The 19,535-nt window shown below is 45.1% G+C and overlaps 1 protein-coding gene across 11 annotated transcripts in view; it reads right to left on the minus strand.

The window, feature by feature from the left end:
* The window catches only part of AMOTL1 (angiomotin like 1), a 155,464-nt gene that overhangs the window by 107,324 nt on the left and 28,605 nt on the right, over positions 1 to 19,535 (minus strand). For 7 of the 11 annotated variants that reach the window (XM_014835373.3, XM_070490424.1, XM_070490422.1 and 4 more), the window contains exon 3: positions 15,621 to 15,671. In XM_014835373.3, coding sequence (XP_014690859.2) covers positions 15,621 to 15,671 — 51 coding nt within the window. Of the gene's footprint in view, positions 1 to 15,620; positions 15,672 to 15,805; positions 16,239 to 19,535 lie in introns of those variants that run through there. The other 4 variants (XM_070490420.1, XM_014835378.3, XM_070490426.1 and 1 more) reach the window with 2 other exon arrangements.

Consider the following 19,535-nt stretch of genomic DNA (forward strand, 5'->3'; position numbering starts at 1 on the left):
CATTCGTTCATTTTACTGTTCATTCAAAAAATATTATCAGTTACACTAAATAATAGCCACACATTCTACTAGGTACAGAAAAACCCTAGTATGAGCTCTGTCTTACTAAAATGTATATAGATAAATGTATAATTACAATTCTACATGTGATGAAGAACAGGAGCAGGGCGCAATAACAGAGATTAACGAGGGAGAAGAGTGGCTACTTAGACGGGGGTGGAAATGGAAGGATTCTCCAAGGTGGCGATATTTAAATAGAGCCGCGTGAAGAAGAGGAGGAAGAGCATTCCAGCTGAGCAAACAGCAGGTGCAAAGATCCTGAGGCAGGAAAGAGCTCAGTGAGGTGAGGAACTAAAGGAGGCAAAGGGACAGAAGACCTGCAGGTATCTTGTAGTGAGGATCCAGGGATGGTCCAGAAAGAGTTCCTTAAGGATGTGACCAGGCTCCTTTACTCAGTGTCTGGGAACAGGCCCTTCCTATTCAGCTTTTATGATAGAAGATATACACAATATGAGTTTCAAATTAAGCAGAAGAGAGAAGAGGAACATCAGAAAATTACCAATTGGGGAGAAATAATAAAAAGATTAAATGGAAACAACCTGACAGTAAACTCCACAGCCTTTGTATGTGGTCAATATCTACCCCAAAGATGCAGTCTCTCTAGAGGCTTCAACTGAGTCCTACTGAAAATAGGGGAAGCCCCTGGATCCTCAGGGCCACTAGGGCAGTTCTTCTTCAACTTTAGCTGCATCAGAGTCACCTGAAGAGCTTGTTAAACAAACTGCTGGGTCCCCCTCCAGAGTTTCTGACTCAGTAGGTCAGGGTGGGGCCCAAGAATTGTATTTCTAACAAGTTCCTAGATGGTGCTGATGCTGCTGGTCCATGGACCACACTTTGACTACCACTGGCTTAGGACATTTGGGGACCTACATTTCTACGCACTCAGAATCCCAACCTAAATGAGGGAACGGGCAAGAGATATTGCAGGAAAAGAAAGATCAAAACTCAGTTTTCTGTCTTGAACCAGCATGTGCGGAGTCATACCTCTTCTGCACCAGGTGATTTCATACATTATCTCATTTCATCAGTATATACCACCCTGCTAGGTAGGTGTTATTATCCATGTTTTACACATGATTAAAAGAAGCCAGGCAAGGCTGTGTGAATTTCCTGAGATTTTTTGGCTAATAAGTGACAGAACCAGGATTCAAGCCTGTTTTTCGGAGCAGAGCTCTTGCTCTTAACCACTACACTATGTTGCCCTCAAGCACGGAATTCCTCCTCCCAGCTCGCCTGGATGGGAGAGATGCAACCCTCGACTCCAGACCTTACTGCACCACTGGAAAGCATGCTGAGGCCCGGCCCTAGTGCAGTCAGAGATGGATCACACAGTTTCCACAGACTCCTGGGAGCTGTTAGGACCTTGAACTTGACACACAGTCCTTCCCTTTCCTTATGGGAGGGAGTAAGATCTATTAAGCCTCAACAAAAGCACTCTGCTAGGCATGTTACATACATTCTCTCTTTCTAAACCACCAGAGATGGGTTTCAATCTGTGGGACACAGTTAAGTATTTTAAAGCACAGGATTAAGAGTACGATGGGTCTGGGATCAACTCCCCCTCTGTCACTTACTAGTTATATGACTTAGCTAAATTACTTAACTTTACTAAAGCTTGGTTTTTCCTCTTTTCATAAGTAGTAGTAACAATAGTCTCCGCCTCAGAGGGGTGTGAGAAATTCATGAGTCAGCTGCATATAAAGCTCTCACTACAGTGCTCAGCACATGGCACATGTGACATAAATATTAGTTATTATTACTAAACTGTTAGCCATTTTCTTTCAAAAGATGGTCATTTTAGAGGCGTTTACATTATTGTTGTGCCAGAATGTGCTAGACACAGTTTCTTTTTGTTTACATTTCTTGAGTTTTGGACTATTTACCTGGAAGATTCAGGAAATATGATGATGGGCATCTTGATTTGAGCCTCCCTCACTCCCATTAAGAAAAATAGCTCAAGATACCCTTATAAACAAAACAGGAAAAAATGAGCTAGATTAGGTATTTTAGGTAAATTAATAAATAACTAAATAACCATACCCAACAGGTATTGACTAATGGGGTGATATTAACTTGGGTGGAGGGGTTGAGATCAAGGGGTCTGACGATCCCACTATACCAAGTATTGGCCAAGCTTTACGTAAGGTCATGTGCTCAGTTCTCAGCGCCAGGTTTTCAGTGAAACTTTCCTCAACTAGGAAACCACTGAGCTGATGTTGAGCAGGAGAATGGATGGAGAAACGGGAGCATATAAAGAAAGATACCTAGCACGGAGAAGAGAAGATTAAGATACAATTTGATAGCCATCTTCAAATATTTCAAGAATTTTCAGAAAGAAAAGAGGAACAGGGGCCGGCCCAGTGGCTCAGCAGTTAAGTTTGCACATTCCACTTCGGCGGCCCCGGGTTCACAGGTTCGGATCCTGGGTGCGGACCTGTACACTGCTTGTCGTGCCATGCTGTGGTAGGCGTCCCACACATAAAGTAGAGGAAGATGGGCACGGATGTTAGCTCAGGGCCAGTCTTCCTCAGCAAAAAGGAGGAGGACTGGTGGCAGATGTTAGCTCAGGGTTAATCTTCCTCAAAAAAAAAAAAAGAAAAGAAAGGAGGAAGAACTTATTTTATATAACATTCTAAAGCACTGTTTTCCAAACAGTAGTTGGCAACACATTAATGAAAATCAACTGAACAGGTTAACCAGCATTTTAAATAAATAAAATAGAACATAATAGAAAATATCAGATGCAGCCAATCCACTAAAAGTAATGGTATTCCATGAAACTTGTTTATATTTATATTAAAATTTGTATGTGTGAGTATAAATGGAAAATATATCCTTCTCCTGGGTCACAGTGAAACAACTATTTGAAAGCTCTAGAAAGCAAAACACGGACAGGTGGGTGCAAGAAACAGGATGTCAGGTGTCAGCTCCTTACAAAAAAACTGTTATAATAATGATCACCGTATAACGATAAACTAGGTTATAATAATGATCACTGTATAATGATAAACCAGGTTATAATAATGATCACCATATAACGATAAACCAGGTTTTCTCAGTGGGCAGGACCCCTCCCCCATACACACAGCACCCCCTCTGGGGACGATCTGGCACAGGCTGTGTGACCATGCACTAGGAGGGCACCGGGTGTTCACTCCCTTGAGGACACTAAGATGCTCTGACTCTCCAAAACAGCGTAGATCAGACCTGAGCTTCTGTTAGAAGAGAGAATAGAGAAAATCAAAACCTCAATCAACGGTCAGACCCCAGAAGCCATGTAGCCTATCCAGAGAAGGGATTGTTCTGTTTCTATATTAAACAAAATGAAGAGTGCAACAAATCCCTGAAGGTGTTTAGGATTTCTGCTGTAGGAAGGGTTAACTCCCAACATCCATTTTCTAACTGAGGTGATAAAATAATATAGCCATCAGCAATCCGGTCTCCTTGATGGAGATTGCTTGACGGAGTCTGCTGGGGATTGAATGCCTGGTGATAGGAACTGCGCCAGGTGTTCCAGCACCTCCTATCAGAGCAAGCTAAAACCCAACGCAAAGAGCAGAGCATCCCCAGATGCTGCTTCCAAACCCAGGACTGCCAGGGAAAACACAGGACACCAGATGGATTTGAATTTCAGATGAGCAACAAAATTTTTTTAGTATAGTATGTCTCAGGATTACAGAGGACACACATATACTAAAAAAAAAAAATCATTTGCTGTTTATCTGAAATTCAAATTTAACTGGGTGTCCTGTATTTTTGTTTGCTAATTCTGACGAATACCTGCCTACACTGGGTTATGTCCCTATACCTGAGTTAGAGGATTCCTCAGTTTCTCATTTGGTAAACAGTAGGGGATGTCAGCTCCATGGAGCTGATGGTAGTAATGAGCAATAATGATGACAGTAATGGAAACAGGAGTGAAATCCAGGTGAGCGTGGTGTAACAGCTTTGTCCCATTAAACCCCACTGAGCCAAATTTAAGGGCCTTTTAACAGTGGGACAGGGGCAGACCCCAAGACGTAGTGGTTAAGTTTGGCACACTCCCCTTCAGTGGCCTGGGTTTGATTCCTGGTTGTGGACCTACACCACTTGTCTGCAGCCATGCTGTGGTGGTGACTCATATACAAAATAGAGGAAGATTGGCACAGATGTTAGCTCAGGGACAATCTTCCTTAACAACAATAAAAAAAATAAAAGTGGGACAAACAGACTCTGCAAGGCATTAGGACACGCACAGCATTTGAGGAAGGAGTCAACGAGGTTACAGCCCCACTTTGCAGAGTTTCCATGCTGAGTTGGCTTGTGCAAGGGAGAAGACTCAGCTTCCTTCACCTGCACTGCATTATTCAGCACTCAATTACCCGGACCCAAGAGAAGGAGCTCAGTGGGGCTGCCACCAGCTCTTCTAAGGCAGCCATGGTGTTGTTCATGCCCTGAACCTTTGCTCTTGCAGGTCATGCTGTGAAGGATGGATCTCCTCCAGGAAGCCTGCCTAGCCTCCCACTGACCTCCACGACTGAGTGAGGTTCCTCTTCTCTGGGGTCCCATAGCCCCGTTGCATATTCCCTTATGGCACTGAATATCACCATAACAATTGCAACCACTCATGGAGTGCAAACTATGTGCTAAGCACTTGGCATACATTATCTCTTTTAATCTCTCCCAATAACCCTATAAAGTAGGTGTTTGCATTTCCATATCACAGATGAGGAAACTGAGGCCCAGAGCGGTTAGATAACTTGCCCAAGGTCACACAGTCAAAAGTGCCCATTGGTCTGGAGGAGCCAGAGCTCCACATTGTAAATTTTTCTGTTAATTGGTCTTTTTCCCTGAGTTAGGCTATCAATCCTTCGAGGGAAGGACTGTGTCTCATTCACTCTCATGTCCCCAAGCCTAGCTTGCTGTGCGTGGCAAGCAGTAGGCAGTACTGTAAACGGGTCAGCCCATAGTTTTGCAGTCAAACAGACCTGATTGCAAATTATGGTTCTGCCATGAATCTGTCACTAAGAATCAGGGTTCTAGAAACTTGCTCTGGAATTGAGCATGGGGTTAAGAATCCTAGGGATAGATAAGAACAGAGCTGCGTTCAAGCTTTGGTCTGCCGTTTATCAGGTGTGACCTGGCAAGTTATTTAACTCATCTAAGGTTCAGTTCCCCATCTGTAAAATTAGGGGAACAATAGTTCCTACCTCACAGGATTGTTTTGAAATTACTGACATCAAGTTCTCAGCAAGATACCTAATACAGTCATGCAATGCATAATGACATTTCAGTCAACGATGGATCAAACATGACGGCGGTCCCATAATGTTAGTACCATATAGCCTAGGTTGTGTAAGTACACTCTATGATGTTCACACAGTGATGAAATTGCCTAATGACGCATTTCTCAGAATATATCCCCATCATTAAGCGACACATGACTGTACATGGAAAGCACTCAACAAATATTAGCTCTTTTTATTATAGTGCACTTAACAATGCCATCTGAACTGGAGTAAATAAATTTTGGTTAACTACTGGCATAAGTATTATAAGTTTTAAACATAGTTTTTATTCAGGATATCAGAGATGGGAAAAGTAAACCCCATGATGTTTCCCCCATGTTTGGGAGAAGTTTATTTTAAAAGAATTATTCAAAGGAGAACTTAATCTTTTTTTTAAAAAAGATTTTATTTCTCCTTTTTCTCCTAGAGCCACCCAGTACATAGTTGTGTATTTTTAGTTGTGGGTCCTTCTAGTTGTGGCATGTGGGATGCTGCTTCAGCATGGCTTGATGAGTGGTGCCATGTCCACGCCCAGGATTCAAACTGACGAAACCCTGGACCTCCAAAGCAGAGCGTGTGAACTTAACCACTCGGCCATGGGGCCAGCCCCAAGAATTTAATCTTTTTAGTATTTACACAGCACTGAAAAAGTTCCCAGAAAAGGGAAGAAACATTCATGAGAAGACTGGAAGTAGAGAATCAAGGCTACCATGTTCATTTGTGTAGGCTGTTTACTGCACAAGAGTGAAGGCTGAAGGAGTGAAACAGGCAGGGGTGGGGGGTTGAAATCTAGCTTGCACTCTACTGCCTAAGCTGGGAACACTGTTTCTGCTCTTGATCCACTTGGAGGGGAAGCTTTATTCTCATTTTCTCAAAAGCACTATTTGGGCTTGTGGCGGCTGGCTCTGCACTTCTGTAGTTGACTCCCTTTTCCCTTTTCTCTTCCTTCAGTATCACTAGATGAACAGAATAGGGGAGGAGAAATAGCATGGAGGTCAGGGAAGGAAGACATTCTTGAAAGTGATGGGGGAGATGGGGGAAGGCAGGAGAAGAGGAAAGCAGTAAAACAAGACGAACATTTATTAGATGCTGGTCCTGTGTCAGGTTCTGTTCTAAGTGCTTTAGATGCGCTAACTCATTGCATCCTAGTTACACTCCTACACGACCAGGGGAACCACTGGAGGTAGAGGCAGCAGGTGGTCACATGAGGTTAACCCACACAATGGTCCAACAGGAACAGAAAACTGCCCGCCACGCTCCTTAGTCCACAGCAAATGTTCAGAATTTGCAGTTCCTCTTTTGAGTTCGGGGGGAAACATGGCTTTTAGAGCCAAAACGGAAATATTTTTATAAAAGGAGGAGATAGTCAAAGTTCTCAGGCTGGTCAACCACAAAAGCCACAATAATGGACACTTCTTTTTGGTCAACAGACAGGAAAGAGCAAACCTTTCAGAGACAGAAACAGAGGAGCTCTGGCAGGTTACACAACCCAGCAGCAGACCTTCATCATTCAGCTCCCCTCAATCCTGAACTTTCCACAGGGTTCATTTCAGAACAGTTCTGCACTCACAGCTCCCTTCTCTATTGTCTTAAGAACATGAAGTTTCCATAAAATATTTATTGTTACATAGCGACCTGAAAGCAGCTAGTGTCCACTCTTCCAGTACTCAAAAAAAAAAAAAACCCTCTGAGAAGAGGCTGAAAATAAATCTTGCTACCAGGTGGTCAGTAATCTTGCCAACTCTGGATTTGGGAATACAAAAACTCACAGGGAGAAGAGAATTATGCAGAGATAAATATATATATATATATTTGATGTTAAAATACATAACCACATGTGTGCCATGATGACGAATGTCCCTTTCTAACAATCCTGTAAGGAGCGTGTTTCAGCAGGCCCAGATAGCTAGAGACAGCAAAACCATCCCTGAACATCTGTTTCCCCTATTTTACCAAGGAGCATTCGTTTTTATCCTTTTTTATAATTTGACCTGCACCATGTTTTGGCAGAGGGCCCTAAGAAGGCGAGCATTGCCTTTTCTGTCCATTTTCCAACTTACATGGGAAAAGGAAGGAGGGAGCAAGAGGAGGAAGGCGGGGTGGGGAGACTGACCTAGGGAAACTGAGGTAGAGATGGGGGACAGGGACAGGGAGCGAGAAGAGGGGAGGAAAGGGGAAAGAGGAAGGGGTGAGAGAGAGCAACAAGCCATATCCAAAAAATGTAATGTGTCCACCCAGGGCAAGACTGCTTTGAGAGAAACAAAAACAAACAGGCATATTCCAGAATGATCACCCAGTAAGAACATGACTGAGAAACCATAACCGTGGTATTCTTGAACTTATCAAGCTGGTTATTCTCTCTGTAGACCCTGGTAGTTCTTAACAATTGATGAAATATCATCATTTCTAGGTAGCTGTGCTTGTGCTTGATATTTAGGAATGACTGGACACATTCCTATATATTTCTAATAAAAACATCTCTTTGGCAAGGAAAATGCCTTCTCCACTTTCCTGTGTGCATGTATTTTATCCCATTATTCCATATCTCCTTCCTTGCTCTTTTTTCTGTATTTGGCCAAGGTAGATAACCATTTATCCCCCAGAATTTATTGTCAGTTTCCCCTTCCTACTCCATTCTCTCTTCCAACTACAACACCCTAACATGAAACTTCACCTCCTTGGCAATGTGTCCTATCACTTCGCAAGCAAACATCAGGGAAGGGGGGATGAATTTTACACCCCAGCCTGAGTCCCCTGCCCTCAGCTATGCTTTCAGATTCCTCTCCAGGCTTCAATTGCCCTGCCCCAAATTCTGCTGCTGCAAAGGTTTAGTTTCCTTTAGAAACAGCATCAGCACCATCAGGAAACCATAAGAGGTTTCCTGTCCTAGGGATTCTGTGCTGCAATACAGAACAGGAAGAGCAGGAAGGGAATGAAGGAAGCTAGGAGGAGTTTTTCTGGTTGTTGCTTCAGATCCCAGTTTGGAAAATTCTTTTGGAGCATATTGATCATTATTTGGTGGTCTAAAGAAAAAAATATATATATAGCTTTGAGCACCTATGAAACATTCATCTATTCAACAAATACCTACTGAACAGCCATATACTGTACTGTCAGGCCTAGTGCTAGACACTTTTTACATAATTTATTTTAGTCAACCCACAACCAAATCTCCCTGGGAGGAGGGCAACTTGTACATTCTCCTCCCTGGGGAAACTGAGACTGGCTCTGGAGCCAGAGATGATATTTTGAATCTAAGCTTTGCCTCTAACCAGCTGTGTGACATTGGACAGACAATTTAACCTCTCTGAGCTTCTGTTTCCTCCAACATAAAGGGAAAATAATTCCTTCTTCCTCACCAAGTTGTTCTGAGGATGAAATGAGCTGATATACTCAACAAGATCAATCATGGAAGAGACCGAGTCGCCCAGATTTAGGGAACTATAACAATGGTGAACTATTCTGTGGTTGTTTTGCTGGAGCCAGGAGGCCACACCACACCCCTGCGGTAGGGTGAGGTTTCCTGGGAAGAGAATTGAATTTTCCACTGTCAATCATCCTGAGAAAAAGTTACACTGGAGTGAAAGCTCCCTCCCTCTCAGAAGCTCTGTTCAGGGCTGGGGCAGGAGGAAGGCAGGACATACAGGCTTCCAGGGGTGGAGAGATCTGGGTGGATGCAGAGGTGAGGTGAATGGCCCTGGCCATTTTGAGGCCGGTTCAGAGGTGGGCAGGTAGCCAACATGATCCCAGACGGTCGGTGGATGTGGGCTTGCATGGTGCAGGAAGGACCTCGACCCACTCTGCAGCTGAAAGTATACACAGGAAAGTGATGTCCTCAACCCTGTGGCCAGCAGTGGGTGGGACACTGGGAGATCAGGCCAGCTCCCAGCAAGCAAAGGCCAAGCCTCCAGGTGCTGATGTGAGCAGGGGCAGCAGCAGCGATAGCCAGCATCCTGTGGCCAGCAGTTTCTGGAGAAGAGAGGATGTGGAACAGTTTCATGGTGTCCCCGGGCCTCAGTAAGGTGTACCTGAATTCCAGCTGCCCTGACAAAAGCCTAGAGCAGCCAGGACTGACTCTGAGCATGCAAACAAGACCCCTGAGAATTCTTGGACATAAAACTGGAGAGTAGCCTTAAAGAAAGACTTGATTTCTTAGTAATATGGACAGGCAAATCCTCAGACATCGTTTATATTTGGGGGTACCAATGTGGGTGAACCAATATGGGTGACATGATTGAAACCCAAGCTGAGAAGCTGGGTAGACTGCTGATGCACGTGAAGTGCCCGGCACAGAGGAGGTGAATTAGAAGCCTAGTACTTTTCCCCTTGTTCATCCCTCTTCAAAGGGAGGGGGAAGACACTTTGGATGCGGGATACATTTGACTCGGAACAGAGCTGCTCACAACTCTTGAGTCTTGATGAATCCTCCTAACACATAGTAGGGAAGAGGAGATGAGTGGCAATACTATTTAATTTACATGTCAAAAATTAAAAATTTTCAGAAGGTTTTGATCACACCTGAGGGTATCAGACATGGAAACATAGTAAACATTTATTGGTGGTTACTCCATTTGAGCATTCCTCCTAAAACGCATTTACTCCTCACCACCATGGTCTGAGGCTGGTGCTATTAATCATCCCTATCGTATCAGCCAGGAAATGGATGGCATGCTCCAAAGGAGGGACTGAAGAGAGTCTGATGAAGGGTCTGCTGACAAAGTGTGAAGGACAGGGTTAAGGGAAAATAAATGATGATGAAGCACCCTGGGGCTGGCCACAGTGGGGAGCTGCTACCACCCCTGAACTAGAAGTGGAGGTTCCAGAATCCAGCAGGACCTGATGCTGTAGGAGAGCACCTCTCTAGAGGAGCTGTGGCCTTCAGGAGAATAATACAGCCACGTTACCCCACAGCCTGACATCTTTCTTTCCACCCTCCCATATCCTGCCAGTGCCTCTCCTTAGCCAAAACCAACTGGAAGCCAGATGACACATTCCAAAAGGTAACTTATCCAGGGCACAGAGCAGAGTGGCGAAGGGTGGTGAATGGCTCTGGAAGAGCAACAGAAAATAGCCAGTGCATGATTTCACAGATGGGAAATGGAGATACAGATTAAGTAATTTACCCAAGGTCATAAAGCAAGTATGACTCCAAATCCATGCTCTTAACCTCTAAGACATGCTTCCTATAACCTGTTAAAAAAGATGACTAGTTATCTAGCACTTCTTGCTCCCTTCACCCTATTCAATCATTCTTCTGCCAAGAGACTCCACCTAACCCTCACCCAAATTTCCCAGCCTTCTTGGAGCTAGGTGTGGCTATCTGACTAAGGTTCAGGCCAAAGGAGTGTAAGTGAAATGATGTGCACAGGTTTCAGGTTGAGCCCTCCACTTTCCTTTCCTCTTTCCTATGGACTGGAATGTGGACATGATGGTGGGATCTAAAGCAGCCATCTTAGACCACTTTATGGACGCTCCCTTTGAGGATATCAGAATACCCAAAGCCACCATATCAGCACTGGACCACTTATGCTTTAAGCAAAAGAGAAATTAATTCGTTTCTTGTTTAAGTCACTCATTTTAGCCTCTGCTATAGCAGCCAAACCATATCCTAGATATTACAAAGACCAAGCACCCACATGGCCAGGATGTGGCTCAGTCATTGTGGTTTGAGCAATAAGAGAAATACGACTGATAAGACTGTTGGTGATCACCAATGTACGTGTTTTCCTCTTCTTCCTGGCACATTACTAGACTACCCTTCCCGGCCTCCTTCCAACTGGGCGAGGCTGTGGGTCTAGTTCTCACCTTTGGAATATGAAGAGTCATGAGTATGTTACCTCCAGGCTGAGACGAGCTAGGTGAGCACACCTTTTTCTTGATCACCTTATTCACTTATCTGCCAAATGGACGCAAAGGATCCAGTGAAGGAACCTGACGTTCTAGAAGGTGGTGGAGCCAGGGCATGGAAAAAGCCTGGGGCTCGTGATGACCACATGCAGCAGAGCCCTCTGACAACCCAACAGTAGAATGTAACATACGCAAGAAACACTGACTTTATCGTGTTAATCCACGGACATTTGGGTTTGTTTGTTACAGCAGTTAGCCCAGTCTGACTAATTCTATACTTACAAGCTGCTGCACTCTGACAGACGTAAAGACGATTATCCAGCACTGAAATCGCATTTCGTATTTTAGGAGGGCAAGGGGGTGGGTGTGCAAACATTTATTATTTTAAAGATGTGACACAAATGTTATCATTGATTCTAATAAAGCCCACACATCCTGCTTGAATGAGGAAGGTAAGAATAGCACCAGATAATCCTTTCTCAGGGCACTCTGGCCCTCGGGGGAGTCAGCCCTCGTGGCCCCCAAGAATGCTATTCTCATGAGAACTCCTTTCTGCCCCCAGAGGGAAGGTCACGGGGTCTGAGCACAGAGAACAGCAACTGAGCTCACCAAGGCACGCCAGAGGGTCGCACAATCCCAAAGGCAAGAAATTAGGAGAAGTTAAGGAAACAAGAGACCAGTCTGCTTTTGGATTGTGAGAGTGGACTTCCCCCACTGCATTCTTTCTAACGTCCAAATTTTCCAAAATAAGCTTGTATTACTTTTATACTAAAAATAGTTTTAAAACTTCAATTTTTAAGAAAGATAGAAAATAAAGTAGATAAGCCTAAGGAAGAAGAAAGGAGAGAGCTATAGGTCACAGGTCAAAGATGAGTCCCTAAGGCACTGTTACTACCAGCAGAGAGGCCAACCTTAGACATACATAACTATGAAAAGACAAAGCATCTGAGGGGTGACTCCCTCCCTCACTCACGCAACAAGCATTTACCGAAGATTTCCGTGCACTGGGCACTGTAGTGGTTGCTAGATTTACATAGAAGAATGAGGTGGCCACAATCTAGCACAATAGCTCACAACCTTGGCTAGACATTGGAATCACTGGGGATGCAAGTTTAAAAAACACACACACTGATGCTTGGGCCCATACTCCAGGGATTCTGATATCATTGGTCAGGGTTAGGACTAATATGCAGGGTTGAGAACCACTAAAAGGACATGACACATGAGCTCAGTGTTAATGGATAGGTAGAAGCCAGCCAGGGGAAAGGGAGGAGGGGGAGGAAAGGCATGGGGCAATGGGAACAGAGCTGAATTTAAAGGATTGCTCCATAGTTCAGTATAACTAGAAGGTTATAGGAGTGGGGGTGAGGCAGATCATGGAGGTCCTCCTATGCCAAACCAAATAACTATCCTCTAGGTGGTAAGGAGCTTACAAGGGTTATTAGAGAGGGGCAGACATGACCACATCTGGGTTCATCCCAACTCTCCCATCATTCTTTCCTACCCCCTCAGATGGCCATCATTCTACCCATGGATGGGACTTCAGAAAAGCTATGGAGAGGTGTGGGCTTTACCTCCTTAGAAAATGGTGCCACCACAGGAGAGAGAGCATATTTCTGGACTCTCCATCATGGCAGCCTTCAATACAGCATCATCTAGAGATACATTCCTTTTCCTACTGCCTTTTCAAATCCCCTCTTTTGGTAACTTAATTTCATTATATGATCTTACTGCAACACTGAGAATAAATCCCCAAAGGAGCCAGTTATAGTTCATTTGGAGACTGATACAAACATTTGGAGGGGAAACAGACTACCAATTGTGCCACAAGAAAGTAGTGGGATTGTCACCAAAAACCTGAGATGGAAAAACATTCCTCAAGCTGCTCCAGGGACAAACCACTACATAATTAAATAGATCTGATGAACATCCCCCAGCATCTGTCTCTGGAGATTTCGTAAGTTGCAGAGAAATTTCTAGAAATGAAAATGGTTTTGGGTACTAGGTGGGATAGTTGATAAGAGCTATTCCATCCTTCACGCATGGGAAATAAGTGTCTTTCAAATAAGAATAATAATAAGGTAACAGTAACAAGCACTTCTTGATTACCTGCACATATGACACATGGTGCTAGGACTTCACATACACCATTTATGACATCCACGCAAGGTCTCTAATTGGGTTGATGAGATAACTGAGGCTCAGAGCAGTCTACTCACCTGCCCAAGGTCACAGTTAGTTAAGTGATAGAATTCAGACTAAGTTTTTATGACTTCCCTCTTCCTCTCCCTCTTCTGCAGGTCCCTTAAATTCTGGTCAGAGGATGAATCTGCTCATCTGCCTTCCAGAAAGAATGGCTGCTTTACAAGCTCATTAACTGCTGAAAAAGGCATTTTTCCCTCTTGTGTGTCTAAGAAAAGCACCTAAAACTATCATGACACTTTCCAAGGGAGAAATGCCAGCTCCCTCTTTGACCTGACCTGAATGGCATGGAAACAATGCAGCTACATCCCGCAAGCTGTTACGTCAGGAAGAGTATAACCCTTTGGAGACACCATGCCCCCAAACAGCATGGCACACGAACGTGAGTGATAAATACCCAGTACCTATGGGCCTCCTTTGCCTTAGGGCCCTCACAGCATCGCAGGAGGCTAGACAGAACTGGATGACACTTTAGAGGTCACCTGGCACAAACGCAGCTTCTCAAAGATGAGAAAACAGGCTAGTTAACATATCTACTAAGGAAGTGAAGCAGTGAGAACCCTGGTCTCAGACTCTCACACTTGTGTTTTATAGCCTCAATCATCCTGCAATCCCAGAGCCCAGGAGCGAACCCCAGGTTTCCTGTTACACTCTCATCTCCACACAAGAAACTGGGCTTTTCTCACAGAGGAGCTGAAGAGAAAGAAGGCTGTTTTCTTCTTCTCAACCACTAATTTAAGGGCTCCCCCTATTTATCAGTGCCTCATCCAGGCGGTCCAGTCTGTTAGTCCCAGAGGGAGAGACGGAAATGAAAGAGGGTCAAACACCTGGGCCTTTCTGCTACATAAATCATTCTGTGAATGCAAACAATTTAGTAGTTACACAAGCAGTTTCTCAGAGCAAGGAATGCTCACCCTGCCACTGCTTATGCTTATCTATAATTTAAGAGGACCAAATAGCTTCTGTCACGCCGTGGACTTCCAAGGCTAGTGTCATTAATACGCAATTATACACGTGGGGAGCAGATCACCAAGAATCTGCCCTCTTAATAACCCACTTCACGCAAAGCTATGGTTTAGATGTCACTTTCATTCACTAAAGGGTTTCACCATAGCATGCCTTTAAAAGCTAGTTTTGCTCACGCATTTAATTTATGATTCCATTTACAGAAATGTGACTGCCTCACAATTTGTCAGAAATACATCTTCTGAAGAAAACAAGGTACTCTTCTCTGCCTGGAATGCCATCCTTGATCCAGACCTCTTTTGGGGGCCTGGCTCCTAGCAATGAATGAAAGTCGTTGCTGAGGTAGAATTTTACTTTAGGTGGGGTCGGACTCGATGAGGACATACATCCCAGGATGGAGAGGCTGACCAGAAACAAAGTACCCAAGGCTGAGAGTGTTGTTGTGGATAAATATTTTTAAACAGCTGTCATTTCATGGTAGGAAGGCAAGCTTTTCAAGCTGGTGATAAGAGAACAGCAAGGACAGACTTGATTGTTAGCAGCTAAACTAAACGGGGGAATGAGAAAAAAGAAGAAAAAAAGAAAAGAACCCAAACACTAAGCCACCAAGTAGAACTCAATGGCAGAAATACTTGGAGGGATCCTGACAATGCAAATTTCCTTTTCTTCACAGAAGGAAGTCTGTCTCTGACAAGAGTCTGGAGGTTCGCCCACCACAAATCTCCACTTAAAACGACATAGGCTTAGGAAGACCGAAATGCCCTATTGCCAGACACCTACAGGCTGAATGAGGAATAGAAACCAGGGAGGGACGCAGCTCCCAGGTCCTGGAATTTAATTGCTAGAGCGCCGGTTTCGGTCCTCGACTTGATTAAATTCAGGTTAAGGACTACCCACACGATGTCCTTCTCGCGCAAGGTACGTGGCAAGGCAGAACCAGCCACCACCGCGTCTTTCCAGACAGGATGAATCCGAATGCTTCCAGAGGCCCCAGGTCGGGAAGTTTGCTGTGCTGCGCTCCTCAGAGGGAGCAGCACCATGGACCTGGCCACACACACACACACACACACAGACACCGCACATCTGACACTTTCCCCGCCGCCTCAAAGCACACGCGCTAAGAAAAGGCCAGTTCTCGCCGCGAAGGGAACATGTAACCCTGGAAGCGCCCCCTGGCCCTTTCCCTCCGTCCCTCCGGCTGATTTCGTCGCGGCGCCCCCCAAACTCGCGGTTCTCAGGAGGAATTCCGAGAAGAAAAGACAAAAGGGGCACACTTACCTAACTCGTCTGGGCTGTAGGGCGCGGGAGAGGCTTCCACAAACTCACTATCTGGAAGAAGAAGAAAAGCAGAAAACAAAAATAGAATCGCAACCATTCAGGACGAATCGATTAAGCACCAGTTAACGCGCAGGTCCCTTAGAAAAGCGCGGGTTTCTCTCTTCGAGCGATCAGAACCTACGAACCTGGGGCCAGGCAGATTTCGGGACGCCCGATCCCCGGGCGGTAAGAGATTGCCAAAGAAACTTGGGGGGCAGTTCGGCCCGGGGCCCGAGCATCTTCCAGGCGCGAGCAGGTGCGCGCCAACTTTCGGGGGGTGCGACCCCGCGGCTCCCCGTGCCGGGAGCGCCTGGCCGCGACCTCATCCTCTGCCCTCAGCCCTCGGGGAGCATCGCTGCCTCCGCCAGGCCTATAGCCGACCCTCCAACACCGAGAAGCCCCAAAGTTTCCTAGCGGGTTCTGGAAGCCCAAGGGCTCGCGGCAGCAGCGGCGGCAGCGAGCTCTGGCGCCTACACCGCCAAGCGCCCGGCGCGCATCCCCTCCTCCCGTTGCTAGGCGACCGAGGCCGTCAGGCTCTGCAGCGGCGCGCGCGCTGCCTCCCATCTCCGGGTTAGGGGGTATCCTCGTCCTCCCCCACCCCCAATCCACCCCACGCCTTTGACCATTTATTAAAAATTAGAGCATAAACAGTTCTAAAACGATTCCTTCTTTTTTGTATTACGTTCGTCCTACTCTGATGCTTGGGAAATCGTCTGTTCTGTGTTTCTCACGGGGAGATGCAGGATTTTCAGAGCTTGAATATGTCTTGTAGCAAGGGAGGAAGAACTTCAAATGCCCCCAACCCCCAACCCCGTCTTTCTTTTTGAACTTAAATTCTAACTCCAGTCCAAACAATATTTCCTCCCCTTAAGAAACCAGCAGGTTCAAGGAGGAAAGGTAATATGTCTCCATTTCACAGGTAGGGAAACTGAGCCTTGGAAGTCAAGAAACTTATGGATGACTGCACAACACTGTGATGTGTGTGTGCATATCTGTATGTCTGTCTGACTGAGGAGAGCAGAGTGATGCTCCTTCTACTCTATAGAGTTGAGCAGTTTCAAATGCAGAACGTAGAAACAAAAGTTATCGTCTGAGAGTCTGAGTTGTAGATCCTAAGGTAATTCATGTCAGCTTGTGGGAATCCCCCTCTCCGGGTCAGTGGCCTGAATAACTTGGGCAGATGCATTATGTATTTTCCCCCAGGACTGGCTGACTGCTGTGCCTGGGAGAGCCCTGGGCTTCTGGGATATGTTCCAGAGAGAGAGCCTGCACCGATGCCAGGAGGAGTTAAGAGGAAGGAAGGAGCAATCCTAGAAAATAGTTGTCCCTCCTCCATGCTTGTCCTTGGAGACTGGATTCAACGGCCTGGGCAACCTCTTGGGTGCCTTCTCTAGTCTCAAAGTGATCAGTTCACCAGCTGCAGCAGCCTGGGGCCTCCAGCTCTGTGCCAATGTGCTCTAATTCTGTAAACACTCAGCCATCTCTGGGTTTTCCACTGTCAGCTTTTGGTTTGCAAATTACCTTGATGGATAGAAAGTAGCCACTTTAGCCATCACTGCTCATGGAGGAATGCCAGGGAAGCAGGGTGGGGCTGTCCTTCCCACTGAAGCAGCCATTCTTGAGCTGCCTAGCCTATCTCTCTATCCTCTTCTTTTTTCCCACTCCTGACAATCTGAGCTCCCCAATTCGGAAAGTGAATGTGCTTGAGTGAATGTTTGCACGCCTCACACCATCCCCTCCCACCTCCTGGAATCCTCCCATTTGCCCTCGGGAATTCATGGTTCATCACCAGCAAAATCCCCCATATCCTCAGCCTCTTCTCTGAATGTTTCTTTCAATTTCTTACTCTGATCAAAACCTGGCTCTCCTTAAAAATAACAGACCATATTACCCACCGCTCCTACTTATTGCTGCCATCTATAGACCCTTGGGTTATTTCACCTCATTTCTTGAAGATATTGGCTTCCGGCTCACTGTCACTTTCCCCAATACTATTCCTTTGATAATTTTTATTTCCGAATCTACATAGTAGATTCTTCTCCTACTCTGGTCTCTCAACTCTTCAACATCCTCTCCTGTTCTTGACTTCCTCCAACCGTTGCAGCTCCCTGCTCTCATAGTAACCCCACTCATAATCTCAATGACAAGCATTCTCCTCTCCAACCATCACCTCCTACCTTTCCAGCACATTCTCTCTGTTATCTTAATCCAGTGTCTCCTTGACGCTAACAGCACCTGTAATTTACTTATCCCATGACCTTTTCTCTGTCCCTTACTCTCCTCATGACCTTCCTACCTCCTTTACCCACCTTAGTTTCCAGGTTAATTATTATCATTTCTCTTTTACATATACCTTCAAATTCATCTCTCTCTCTCTCCATACTACTTAGTTGAAAAAACTACAACCCTCATAAAAGTTAATTCTCCACCCTTTCTCTCTGCCAGCACCCAGCTAAAAGATGATTGGAGAAGCATACCATCATGCTGCCTGGTCTTATTTTCAATTTGTGATGACCAATCTCAAGTGGACCTTAGTGCAGCCCAGCAATCACTCTATACTTGCCTGGTTTACATACTCTCCTGCTTCTGTTACTATGGAGGAACCACCTGTCCTCCATCTAAGGCCAACCCCTCCATTGTGGATCAGATCATGTGCCCTCTCACCTGGCTTTTCCCCATTCCTACCTAAATTAATGTTTTCTTCTGTCTTAGGTCATTCCCATCAGTATAAAGACATGCCACTATGTTCCTATCTTTAAAAAAAATCCTTCCTTGGCTCCACCTCTCTCCAACTACCACTCTCAATTCTCATTTGCCTTTTACAACAACATTCATCAAAAGAATTGTCTGCATTCATTGTGTCCACTTCTTCATTTTGCTCTTAAAGGCAAATAGGCTTTCAAAGTAGTTCCTGTCAAGGTCAAGACTGGCCTTGCCATTGCCAATTCTAGTGGTCAGTTATTGGTCCTAACAGCAGGACCACTTTTGATCCACTGAGCCCATGAGTGGATGGACTCAAACAGACCGTCTGCACATTCAGTCTCATCCATTTCCCCATCATATCGAGAGAGAACCAGCCTTCGTGTTCCAAGAGAGACAGTCTATAGAGGGCTTTGGGGTCAGCTGGATCTTGGTTCTAATACCAGCTCCACTATTAACTAGTAATTTCATTTCTACCAGCCTCAGTTTTCTGCAAAAATGGAGATAATAATCATACCTAACTCATAGGGTTGTGGTGAGAGTACACTAAACTAATGCACTTCGAGCCCCCAGAAGAGAGACTGTCACATTGTGAAAAACAAGCAAATATGAGTTATTGGATGGCATGCTCCTTTACAGCTGAGAAAAATGGGCTCTTTCCTTTAACAACTTTCACTTACTGAACAGAGTCGCTAACCACGGAGTGTGCTTCAAATTAAGGGCAATGTTACATTGCCCCTGACTTTTCGTTTTTGCTCTAAGCGTTGGCTTGAAAGTTGGTTACCTGGAGCTGGAAGCAGGTTTCCCCATGGGGAGAGCGACATCAATGTTCCCCCTGGTGGTTAGGTTCTGGAGCCTGCCAAGCTGTTCTAACTTCCAGCAGACTCCCCTTCAATTTGTTCCTATGAATGGATGATTCATAAGCCAAGAACTTTCCTTATAGCACTTTAGTTGTTTGAATTTCCTAATCAACTGAAGGTTAATGAGAAAATATTTTTCTTGTTTCAATATTTGCTGTTGAAAATTTTTCTAAAATATATGATTCCAATTTTCTATCGTAGGAAGCAGAGCAGATCAAACAATAATATGTCCTGTTAATCAAACAAACATTCATGGGGAATTTACCATGCTTCCAGGACTGTGCTAGGCACTGCAAATACAAAGGTGATCAGGTTC

The sequence above is a fragment of the Equus asinus genome, chromosome 20 (genome assembly GCF_041296235.1).
Source record: "Equus asinus isolate D_3611 breed Donkey chromosome 20, EquAss-T2T_v2, whole genome shotgun sequence".
NCBI lineage: Eukaryota > Metazoa > Chordata > Mammalia > Perissodactyla > Equidae > Equus > Equus asinus.